Source organism: Triticum aestivum, chromosome 1B (genome assembly GCF_018294505.1).
Source record: "Triticum aestivum cultivar Chinese Spring chromosome 1B, IWGSC CS RefSeq v2.1, whole genome shotgun sequence".
NCBI lineage: Eukaryota > Viridiplantae > Streptophyta > Magnoliopsida > Poales > Poaceae > Triticum > Triticum aestivum.
This window is the reverse complement of record NC_057795.1, coordinates 433,082,369-433,094,833: the sequence shown is the minus strand read 5'-3', so window position 1 is coordinate 433,094,833 and position 12,465 is coordinate 433,082,369. Positions and strand designations below refer to the sequence as shown.

The 12,465-nt window shown below is 45.3% G+C and overlaps 2 protein-coding genes across 2 annotated transcripts; one reads left to right on the top strand and one right to left on the bottom strand.

The window, feature by feature from the left end:
• Positions 1–1,826: 1,826 nt before the first annotated feature.
• LOC123129200 (pentatricopeptide repeat-containing protein At3g62470, mitochondrial-like) lies at positions 1,827–3,888 on the top strand. The gene has a single exon (XM_044549444.1). The coding sequence runs from the start codon at positions 1,876–1,878 to the stop codon at positions 3,805–3,807; it is 1,932 nt and encodes a 643-aa protein (XP_044405379.1). The 5' UTR covers positions 1,827–1,875; the 3' UTR covers positions 3,808–3,888.
• A 2,626-nt stretch (positions 3,889–6,514) lies between these two features.
• Positions 6,515–9,511, bottom strand: LOC123129190 (uncharacterized). Its single transcript, XM_044549432.1, has 7 exons — positions 9,184–9,511; positions 8,975–9,046; positions 8,365–8,432; positions 7,221–7,341; positions 7,019–7,102; positions 6,787–6,897; positions 6,515–6,692 (listed from the first exon to the last, which is right to left on the bottom strand). The coding sequence occupies exons 1-7, from the start codon at positions 9,364–9,366 to the stop codon at positions 6,624–6,626; spliced, it is 708 nt and encodes a 235-aa protein (XP_044405367.1). The 5' UTR covers positions 9,367–9,511; the 3' UTR covers positions 6,515–6,623.
• Between the last annotated feature and the right edge of the window lie 2,954 nt (positions 9,512–12,465).

The window sequence follows — 12,465 nt, the reverse complement described above, 5'->3', positions numbered from 1 at the left end:
GTTACGGCGGTGGAAGTAGTTTTTCGTGGTGCTCCTCGATGGTTTCAGGGTACGTGGGTATATATAGGAGGAAGAAGTAGGTCGGTGGATGCTCGAGGGGCCCACGAGGGTGGGGGTGTGCCCACCTGTGGGGGGCATGCCGGGCACCCTCATGGCTGCCTCCTCTATTGCTTGACGTCCACTCCAATTCCCCTGGATCACGTTTGTTCCAAAAAGATCGCTCCCGAAGGTTTCATTCCGTTTGGACTCCGTTTGATATTCCTTTTCTTCGAAACACTAAAACAGGCAAAAAAACAGCAATTCGGGTTGGGCCTCCGGTTAGTAGGTTAGTCCCAAAAATGATATAAAAGTGTAAAGTAAAGCACATAAACATCCAAAACGGGTAATATAATAGCATGGAACAATAAAAAATTATAGATACGTTGGAGACGTATCACACGCCTGCACCCGAACCCTAGCTCGCACCGTAATTGCAAGCCTCCCCGCCACCGTTGATGCCGCGTGCGCCAAATCCGTTGCCTTGCGCGACACTGACACCATGACTGTGTTCTATAGAGATGCAACAGGGGGAGAAGGATGTCGAGGGACACACTCGGGTGGCTATGGTGCCGCGATCAGGGAATGGATGCCCGAAAGTCGCGAGGAGCTTGCATGTACATGACGTGGCGCAAGCGGTGATTGGAGGCATTGATGAACACATTAGATGATACGATGGAGGCGAGTACTGGCTGTTGCAGCTCCATGTGTTTCATTGGTCTACATCTACATTTTAGCTTAAATCTTGTGCATGCAGATCTAGGCAAAGGTAATGGCATGCATGTCTTTGTTATATTTACATGCTAAACAAGCTGGATTATTCTACATGTCCATATGCACTTTTTTGGTAGTTCAATTTACAATTGTGCGCCGATGCGGCGGGTACAAACACATGACGTCAACTGCTTAGCACGTTGGGCGCTGGGGGCTACGATGAGCTACATTTCTTTTACAGATGGATGTAGACGTTAGAAGTCGGATATTGCTATGTGGAATGCTTTGAAGAACATTGTGACGACGGGTTCCGAACATATAACATGCTCTCGATTCTGTCATACAGAAGGAAGCGATGTACCCAGACTTGAAGTTTTCATTATGATAATCCATGGGTTCCAGAAGCAATAAAATAGAGTCAAGGGCTCAAAGAGATTAGTGCAATATATGCAGTTTTGTTTGCCATCTATAGGTAGTGTGGCTATTTTTGTGATGCTCACGAGTATGTAGCTAGCTTCTATTAAAGTTGGAAAACAACAACTTTCACCTAGCATCTTATGTGTCCTGCCGAATGCGCATGCTCAATAGGTTAGTGCATCTCACCACCCACAAACACACTCAAAGAATGATCAACATGAGCTTAAAAATAATCATGAGTGTGTAATCTAAGGAGTAAGGACCCATTTGTGAAGTTGAAGTGCGTAAAGAATAGCAGCTTATGTCATTTATATCACTAGAATGGTTATTTATTCAGTTAAAAGTTTGTTATTTATTGAGAAGGCGAAGATGACGGGTGAAGAAAAAGAAAAATGAAAGTGGTTTATAATGGTTAAAAGAAGTTGGCTATGGTGTCTCATGTGCATAATAAGCATCTTAAAGGATATCATTGGTGTTTAAACACTAGATGTATATGCACGGGCAATGACCTAGGTTTTTTTTAGAAAACTTCTATGACTGATGCTATTTACTCAACGAAGAGCCGTATTTGACTAAAAAAAAACTACCACCATACACCAAAATGGGCCAACTCTTTTAAGACGCAGAATGGTTTTTAACGGACCCAGCCCAGTGGAGATGGCAACAAAACCATACTACCACGCAGTGCCGCTAACCCAACATTATTCCATGGCCGTTAAGCCCAAACCCGCAACCTCCGCTTGCCTCGCCGCCGCCGTCCATGGAGACCTCAAAATCGCCGGCGCGGCCCTTCTCGCCGCCGCGGGAGCCCTCCGCAGCGACGGTGCTACTGTGCCCTTGCCTGGTGCTCCTCATCCTCGCCCTCATCGCCACATCTATCGTCCTCACGGTCCACTTCCGCCTGTATTGCCACTCCCCTGTCGGCCACCTCGTCTCCCCCCACCGCTGCCCGCGCCACATCTGACCTCCGGCGCAATCAACCTCCGGGGCGAGGGTGCGGGCGCGGGCCTGCTTCCCAGCCGCGCGCTACCTCTACTTTCAGCGAGATCCCGTTCCCTCCCCGCTGCGTCGCTGGCGTGGGGGGCCGACGCTCCGTTCCGACTCGCTGGGTCAAGATGCCTCTCGACCTCCACGTCCTCCGCCTCTGAAGACGACGACGAGGGGGGCTCGCCGCCTCAGGTGCCGTCGAGCCACCCGGAGCACGTGGGCCGCTTGTGCGCTGCCATCGCGGACGTCATCACCGCAGGCGCCGACGCGAACCTGGAAGCAGCGCTCTCCGCGCTGTCGCTGCCGCTCTCCGAGGCGCTCGTGATTGCTGTCCTCGACCGCTTCAAGCACGCACACAAGCCATCACGCCGCTTCTTCCAGTGGGCCGCCGCATCTGGGGGGTTCGCACACACCCCCGTCACCTACTGCAAGATGCTGCACATTCTTGGCAAGGCGAGGCAGTTCGAGACGATGGTTGCACTAGTCCATGAAATGGGGAAGGCAGGCGCCCTTTGCATGGACGCCTTCAAGATTTCCATCAAGTCGTTTGCCGCCGCTGGCGAGATCAAGAATGCAGTTGGTGTATTCGAGATGATGAGGGTGCACGGCTTTGATGATGGGGTTGAGTCCTTCAATTGCTTGCTATTCGCTTTGGCCCATGAAGGGCTGGGGAAGGAGGCAGCCCAGTTGTTCAGCAGAATGCATGACCGGTACACTCCGGACCTGCGCTCATACACAGCCATGTTGCTGGCATGGTGCAATGGAAGGAACCTGGTGGAGGCTGGGCGGATTTGGAATGAGATGCTGGAGAAGGGGATGAAGCCAGACGTTGTTGTGCACAACACAATGATTGAGGGGTTGCTTCGTGGGCAGAGGCGGCCTGAGGCTGTGAAGATGTTCGAGCTGATGAAGGCAAAGGGGCCTCCCCCAAATGTGTGGACTTACACAATGTTGATTCGAGACCATTGTAAGCAGGGAAAGATGGACATGGCAATGCGGTGCTTTGAGGAGATGCAGGAGGATGGGTGCCAGCCAGATGTTGCTACCTATACGTGCTTGCTTGTGGGATATGGCAATGCAAAGCGAATGGATAGAGTGACTGCAACGTTGGAGGAAATGGCACAGGAGGGTTGCCCCCCTGATGGCTGGACGTACAATGCGCTGATTAAGCTGCTCACTAATAGGAATATGCCAGATGATGCAGTAAGGATATACAAAAAGATGATAAATAAGGGGCTTGAACCCACAATCCATACATACAACATGATGATGAAGTCGTATTTCCTTGGCGGGAGGAACTATGCAATGGGCTGCGCAGTGTGGGATGAGATGCATCGGAAGGGGATTTGTCCTGATGTGAACTCATACACTGTGTTTATTAATGGTCACATACGACACGGCAGACCTGAGGAAGCATGTAAATTTATCGAAGAGATGATCCAGAAAGGGATGAAGGCTCCACAAATAGACTACAACAAATTTGCTGCAGACTTCTCCAAAGCTGGGAAGCCAGACATATTGTTTGAATTAGCTCAGAAGGTGAAGTTTACAGGGAAATTTGATGAATCTAATGTGTTCCATCAGTGGGGAGAGAGAATGAGAAGTCGGGTCAAGCAAACTGTCCCTAACCAGACTAGGAGCAGGACATTGTAAGATTAAGATGTTTGTAATGGTGTTTGGAATTTTTAGAATGTGCTCCTGCTATTTATGAAAGAGGTGCTATAGTTTCTCTGATGTTGTATAGTAATACTTTATTGAAGATTATGTCTCCTGTTTGTTAGACCCAAAATATGCACCAAGTCATGATTAAGTTCTGGTTTCTGTGAAACTCAGGTGAGCTGCACATCAAAGCATCATTTACTAGTGCCTCTGCAATTGTTCTGTAGGTACCGTAGTGGCCTAGTATGCACCTTCCATTGGATCAATCATATCTTTCTATCTTCCAGTGGCTCAACCACATATTCCAATTTAATGATCTTAGATGCTTATGGTTGTGCTTGTTAAGCAGTATTAGTATTTAGACTAATACGGACCCCTAGATCGATACCGATACTCCTTAACAATGTGATGCTGATATGTAGGCTTAGACATTGGAACTAGCTGGAATTTAAGGGCTACATGCACCTGCTTGATGTCACCTAGCAATTTACACCCTTTTGAGTTTGAAGTTAACAAAAATCATCAAACAAGTTGACTGTTGTTTTGGGTGCACGTTCACTGCATATTCCGCAGAGAAATATATAACCAAATTATATGTAGCTTGATGGATACATATGCATGCTTGTAGCCTTGTAGAAAGTTAGAAATAATGCATACTTAAGGTGTCATCATGGTGTTTAGCGGAAATTCTTTGTTGATGCTATCTTGTAGCGAAATATGAGCCACTGTGACAAAAATTATTGCCACATGGTCCATACACTGCTCATATTTATTGAGTCCACTCTAATACAGTGATTTGAGTCCCAGTATCACTCCTGTGAGTACGATTTCGTCTAGTTTTCTGTATTACTATCTCTTGTCTTAAATTTCTATCGAAGTGCTTTTTGCAAAGTAAAGCACCCCGACAAACCTATGGTCTTTCTGACAGGAACTGTTTCACATTACATGTTATCAAGAATTTCAGTTAGGTTCAATAGTCCGTTCACCAACCTTCACTATTAATTGTCAAGATTATTCATGATCCAGCAGAAGCATTCTTACACGTCAAGCAATAGTGTATCGGCCTTTCAGGTTAAGGCATGCGCTTGTGGCGTACACAGCCAAAGAATTGTCAAATTATACAGTCTATTGACTGCAGAATTATAGATGATACCCTTTTTGATCATTCTTGAAAACACTTGAAGCTTGTTGCTCTTTGAAGTTTCAACTTCTGAATTTTTCTTCATCATTGGTTACTTAATTAGTCTGAGATATATGTAAGTCGTGTAGCACATTTTGTTAAGCAAGATAGTTATCTATATGATTTTGTGAATTGCCGTATAGCTCCTTGTATGATATCCTTTAGGCATGTTTCTGTCAGTAGACCAGTTATCTGATTCTTTGTTGTTTCTGTTCTTAGACTATTGCAAATAGGACCAATTCATGATTGCCAAATGCTTAAAATCAGGAAAACGGTTGTCAAAGATATTGATTGCTCCATTGGCTTTTACCTAAATGATGGAATTTTGCAGCTATCTACAGCTTGGAAAGTGGATGACCGTCTGCTATCTTATATGGAGATGACATTCTTTTGATACTACTACAGTCTGGCAGTCTGCTGACCTAGTGATCTGAGATTTAGCTCCTTGTGGTTTATAACATCCCAATGTTGGTCCTTTCGGCGCTAGATCTGCATCTTTCTCTTCTCTACTAAATGCTATGGTGCAGATTACATATATTTCTTGCATGTAGACATTTTCTTTACTCATGCATCATGTAACAATTATTTATCACATCTTCTTATCCGTTTGTTACATGGTACCTGCTGTGTTCCATTAGCTGGATTTACATGAGGCCTTGTATCTTAATATGTCCCACAACACATGCTAGCCTTTTTGGTCTACCATGTGGTGAGTGCTTCCAACTTGGCACTTGGTTGGTATGAGGCATTAGCTAATATATACTCCCTCCGTCCGGAAATACTTGTCAAAGGAATGGATGTATCTAGACATATCTTAGTTTTAGATACATCTATTTTTATCCATTTCTCCGACAAGTATTTTGGGACGGAGGGAGTACTATTGAGCCCCCGTGAGTACTGCTGCACACTTATGTTTGGTGAATTCAATTTATTCTGATCCCCACTCTTAATTAAAATTCAAACCTGACAGGCAAGACTGCAGTGATCTAGATCTTGTTTTCTGCTCATATTATTCCTGCATTAATCTTCCCAGGACCATTTGATTAGTAAGAGAGAAGAAAAAGAAAATACTGATTGCGGGGTCTTGTTTTTCCTTTTCATATTACTCCTACATTAATCTTGCAAGGCCAGTTGTTGTACTACTGCCAGCCTTGTACAGATTCTGATATATCTGCTGGAGAAGCCTAACCTGGATGAGAGGATTGTCTCAACTCGGATTTCATGTGTGTGGAGGGAATGGAGTACATGGATATTTTTCTGCTTGATTTGTAACACATACCCTTTTTAAAATCTAGGGGTGGTGCCGTTTTTATGATTGTCTTAGTTATTTCTCTCCAGTTGCCCGGGGAAAAGTTGATCTTTTTTTAGAGGAATCAAAGTTGATTTTTTTTATAGTGCATGGAAGTGAATTCGTACGCAGGGACAATTTTTCTTTTTTTTTTACCAAAAAAAGAACTCGTATTCGAGCCTTTATTCACATTTGAGGCCTCCATGGCATAGTGAACTGTGCTAGACTGCAGCAACTGTAATTTTCAACTTTACTATATAAATATATTTATTTTATATAGAATAGTTTACAACTGATGGAATTGGTTTAACATTGCCCCCTGCAATACAGTATGTGCAGTATTCATTGAATACTAACTACAAGCTGCTGCTGCTCCTGGTTACGCCTGGATGCATTCCTTCTTCTTTGCTCCTGCAGAAGCAGAGGAAGAGAGAAGATACATGAGCACTTGAGTCAACCACAGCATGTTCGTGCCTAGGAATGACAGGTAAGAAGTCAGACTGACCTCAAGCAGCTGATGCAACCGGTACTGGCGCCGCCCGTGCTGAATCATGCGGATCACCCTCATGACGGCGTAGAGCGGCAGCAAGATCCCCGCGGCCCGAAGAAGGTACATCTGCAAAGCGACGCCCCTGGGCTGTTAGTTTCATCGTCATCTCATCGATCTGTTACGGTTTGTCACTCTGATCTCTTGTCTTCAGATCGAAGCGCGCCGACGACCAATGTGGCTCACTCACCGTGAGGAGGCTGAACGCGCAGTGCTCCGCGGCCTCGATGGTCACCACGGCGATGAAATGCCACACCAGCAGTATGATGGTGAACTGCGTGCACAGAAGTTTCAGAGAGATCAGAACCCAGGTGACAGACAGGCACCACGCAGCAAAGCATGAACCTGACAGACAGTATGGTTCAGTTTGGCGCCAAGCCCAAGGCCCGTACCGTTATCGCCAACGGCCGGCACCACGAGCAACCGGCGGTATCCGGGCCGTCCATCGGCCCGTCGGACGGCGCATAGTGCATGCCCTGGTGCCCATCCAGCTCCTCCTCATCCTCATCCTCGCTGCATGAGAAATCGACAAGTACAGCGTCAGTCAATCAGGCAATGTTCAGTTGATGGACGGTACACCGTCTGGTGGTTGCTGCATTCTGCTCTGCCGTGCGGGCAAAGAGAAGATCGGGCGGGGGCGCAACGTGGGGGCAGCGCCGCATTAGCTGGAGCCAAACGGTGGGCCGGGCTGGACTGGACTGGACTGGATGGGCATTGACATTGCTGGTTTGGTGAGATTTGGAGTTTTGGACGCACGCCTTTGACAGGAGACCTCCCTCCCTCTCGCCAACGCAAAGCAACAGCCAACAGCCCACATGTACAGGTCAGGATTCTTCTGGCTGTCTTTTCTCTTTCGTCTTGGGCATCAACACGGGATCACAGAGAATCAGTTGGTGCTTACCACCTACCGGGTGTCGCCGTGTCGGGGCGGCCGTACGGGAAACGTCGTCGCCGACCGGCGACACATTTTTGCGGTGCTGGTGCTACTGGGTTCGTTTCTTTCTCTATCTACACAGTGAGCAGCATCGCTTGGATCTTACTACTAACACATTGATGATCCGAATCCCGTGGTCCCTAAGCGGCCTAGATCGTAGGGTATACCTGCCCCGTGGGGCCTGGGAATGGATGGAATTAAGCTGATGAGGTCGACCTGGGGGGTGGGTGTCTACCTGGCTGGCTCGCCATTTAAAAATGATCAATGGCGACAGATCTCATCAGCAACTCCTCCATGGTGGTTAGCGTACCCACCCTGATTGCCTTGGCATGATTAGTTGCTGTTCTGAAAAGAATGTGGTACCTAATCATATGTATGGGCATGACACCAGTGCTGCTACTGGAGATAAGACCGCTGCATCATATACATATATATACTGGCCAGCTAGGCTTGGTGGGAGTGGGATTAGGATTGGCTGGCCTTATCCTAGACCTAGAGTGTGTATCTGATCCATTCATCCTTCAGATTGAATTGACAATGCAACAGTTTTTCCGTTCGGCCGTTTTGTACTACCATAGCAATGAAAGAGGAGTGGGGCCTACCTGACAGTAACCAGCATCTCAACGGCCGGAGCTTTCTTGGGAGGGACTGTGTAGCCTGGCTCGAAACCCTGTCAACAAAAGGATTATTAACTTAATGAGAATACCAAAGGTGAGGACACTTTATACGGCTCGAAACCCTGTCAACAAAAGCATTAACTCAATGAAAATACTACCCCTACTAAAGATGAAGGCACTTTATATACATGGAGTGTGCTGTAATGGACTACAGCAAGTCCTTGCTGCGAGGCAGAGGATATTATTATACACGAGGACGTTGCACCAGCCCAGCTGCTGATTGATTATTACACGAAAAGGCTAGAGCGAGCTACTTTGTTCCTCCTCAAAGGCTTCTATTGCTTCGCGTGTACAGAATCAAGTACCGCATGTGGACACTTGATTAGGATTATGTATGTATGAAATCATAAAACAGAGTTAGTGGGCGCCTGCCCCCACAAGGCCACACCTTAGCTTTCGGCCACCTCTAATAAGATCACATTTCATGGACGGGCTAGCTAGCAACGAGACGAAATGAATGATGCGACCGCAATTGGACCCTGGGCGATACAGTTCCCACAAGAAATCGAGGAGCGTGCAAAAATGGCGAACCAACCTGAAGACAAATCTCGCAGAGGGTGCTCCCCTTCTCGTCGCACCACCTCTGCACACATCCCCTGTGCGCGTACTGCATACATGCATGAACAAAACATATCGATTAAGCGCGACGAAACAGCAACATGGATGATCGGCCAAGAAATTAGCATGCAAGCAGTTAACTGACACAGGGCTAGGCAAGGGAGAGATGACGATCCATGTATGTACCTTGAGAGAGCCGGAGCATGCACAGGGAGACTCCATTGCCGCGGAGCTCTCATCCTCCTCCTCATGGCAAATCCTGCACTGCCTCATGGCGTAGAAAGAGGAGGCGTAGGAGGAGGAAGAAGAAGAGAGGCCGTCCTGCTGCTCCATCGGTTCGTCTCTTGCTTCCAATTCAATGGCGGTCATGGCTATCCTTTCTTTTCCTCCCTCTTTCCATTCTTGTAAGCCGTAAGGGGTGGGGGTTTAAATAGGCACCAAAAGGCAAAGAGCAAAATCCAAATGCTGTGACGTGCGCCCACCACCTAATGCTTACCAACCACTGTTGGGAGGGAGAAGAGAGACGGTGCCCTCTGTTCCTTTGGTGAACCAGCTGCCATCAGCCTATCATATGCAATTATGGGAACCTAACTAATTGGCCGCTGTTAGGCGCGTAACCTTTGGCTTTTAAAATTCTGCTCTCTGGTGGATGCCACCAGCTACCATTTACACCGACTTGAGTACACATGCCCTCTCTTTGTACGGTAAAGTTTTTTTTGGAGGATCTTTGGAAGAGGAATTCCCTATATGGCCTTTGTTTATGGTGCCAATATAAAATTTATTTGAGCCGTCCATTCATGAGATCATGGGCTCATAATGTTTGGTTGTCATTTTACTCTTTACTCGTCTGACCTCTCGCGTGCCATCATTGGCTCGATTCAAACATACCATCTTTTGTAATTAGGGCGCGTGCAGTGGTGCTATGTTAACAATGCCACCTAGGATAATTGTTTAGTTGGAAGAGAAAAAAAATGAGAAAAAAGGGCTTGTCTTCTCTTAGCTAAGTAATGATCTCTTACTTTTTTTTTGAGAACCTGATGATCTCTTACTTGGTATGACTAGTAATCGTGCAAGTGCAATGCACGTTATATCAGAGAAGATATTAAATGTATTACATATTAATATTAGGAAAAATATTGATTGCACGTTAATATTAGGTAGAATATAATTACCACGTTATATTAGAAAATATATTAATTGCATTGCATATTGATATTATTATTTTCGTAACGGAGCATATTGACATTAGGAAAAATATTGATTGCACGTTAATATCAGGTAGAATATAATTACCATGTTATATTAGAAATATATTAATTGCATTGCATATTGATATTAGGAAAGATATTGATTGCATGTTAATATTAAGTATGATATAATTACATGGTTAGCACTGGATGCTAAAGACCGGAGCAACGTAGACAATTGGATAGATGTGTTTGAATAGGTGAGATGTATTGGATCGTTGCAACTTGCTCTTTTTATTTTGGTATAGATAAGAGAATTCTATCGATTGTACTAGATGTCATCTCTTAGCTATCCACTCCCTCTGTCAAAAAATAAGGGTCTCAAGTTTAGTACAATTTTGTACTAAAATTGAGACATTTATTTTAGGACGAATAGAGTATTTTTTAGTTTAATTTTAATGAGAGTGGATTTTTTGCTCAGGCCTGAAATTTTCAATCATTCAACAACTTTAAAAGTTAAAAAAACTAAAAAATTGCAAGTACTTGTAGATGTATACTGGATGTGTGTGAAATTTCAATCATGAAATACATTTTTATGTGGCATGGACAAAAAAACAAAATCATGTAATTTTATAGAGAATAGTACATGTACTAGAAATATGTGATTTTGTCATTTCTGTATAGCTCGCATAAAAAAGTATCTCGTCATGAAACTTAGCGGACAAGTAATATACATCCATATGTATATGTGTATTTCTTTCAGAACTTTTTTAAACTAAAAAAATTGAATTTTGAAGTTTTCAAATAAAGGGCTCCATGGAGCTCGAGCTCCATTAGGCATTTCCGAATTTTAATCATCCACAAAGATAGAAGCATGTTTTTGTTTTCTTTGAAAGACATGCATGACATAAGACTGTTCTTGTGTGTCATGATTAGAGAGATTCAAAACCCACCGGCTCTAATTAGTCGACAGGAAATTTGGATATGTTCTACACACCTTTTTTTTTTGAAAATATGTTCTACACACCATCAAATGGACATTTCTTTTTGCGTAGATTAAAATATTTCGGTTCACTTATTAGTAGCATCCAAAATATATGAACGTTACTGGAATCACCATTTCGTGGGGGTGGGGCTCCGTGTTGCCTCTCCCAGTTTCCGTTGAGAAAGAGAGCAGCCGCAGGAGCTCCAGATAAAGCCAATGAGAGCTGCTGGACCTGGGGAAAGTAAAAAACGGGAGGCGCTCGACGAGCAAAATTTAATGGAGCTGACGGCAAATGTGATCCAGCGAGAATGGCTGCGTAGGCGAGAGCGCGGCGGTGCGTGGCCACGACGCCAGCATGAAGGAAGCAACTGTTTCGAAAACTACGCGCCTCATCATCATATCATATCTAAAGTTATTTCTGGCGCAAGCTGGATCTACATAGAAAAATACTACTCAATCATCATTCATCCAAATAAACTTATCATAATTTCATAGTACTATTTCTCGCCAATGGCTATGGACAAAGTTATTACACTTCCATAATCACTTGGAGCATCTCTACTAGATCCCCAAAAGTTATATTCGGGGAGTTTTTTTGTTTCGAGGGATTAAGGCCTAGCTAGCGACCCCTCAAACAGTAATCGCTCAAAAGTATAGGTTTTTTGTCCCTCAAAACGTGGTATTTAGTTCAAAACCATAACTTCTGAGTAAAAAGAGTTGGTCTGGCCTTCCTATGGATGCCGACCCGCCAACCCAAAGGTCAGCCCCATTGCTGCCGTCCATCGTCCGCTGTCGAAACTGTTGCGCACGACCGTCCTGCAGCCCCGCCACCCTCTCCCGCACCTTCTCGTCGCTCACTTATGCTGGAATCCGATTTTTCACCGTTGTCGTGTAGCTTCTTCTGGTGGCTGCCGAGGTCCGTTTTCGCTTGTAATCAACCTTGGAGATGGCATAGGAAGGTCAAGCGCAAGTCCTAGACGGCCAACGACACTGGAACAGTGAATAAGACAGCCGCCGCCGCCGCACTGACATCCTAGCCGTGTTCGTCGCCTTCACGCCCTGGAACCGCCTGTGCGCGTGCTCGGCAGTGTCGATGGTGTTCTCCGCCGCCGTTCACTTAGCCCGAGCTCCATCACCGGCCACAATGTGTCCGAACCCGTCCGCCACAAGATGTTTGTCAAATTGCCTCTATGCGTTTTTTTTCTGTTTTTCATTGAAGAAATGTCTCGAATGGATCATTATACTCTCTGATGTGTAGATGAAGAGGTTATGGGAGATGCTTTGTAATGATTCATC

Excerpts from the sequence above, each read along its gene's own strand:
- LOC123129200 (XM_044549444.1), top strand. The coding sequence starts at position 1,876 with ATGGCCGTTAAGCCCAAACCCGCAACCTCCGCTTGCCTCGCCGCCGCC.
- LOC123129190 (XM_044549432.1), bottom strand. The coding sequence starts at position 9,366 with ATGACCGCCATTGAATTGGAAGCAAGAGACGAACCGATGGAGCAGCAG. Across the intron at positions 9,047-9,183 it reads CATGCTCCGGCTCTCTCAAG|TACGCGCACAGGGGATGTGT; the intron begins GTACATACATGG and ends GCATGTATGCAG. Across the intron at positions 6,898-7,018 it reads GCGCGTTCAGCCTCCTCACG|ATGTACCTTCTTCGGGCCGC; the intron begins GTGAGTGAGCCA and ends GTCGCTTTGCAG.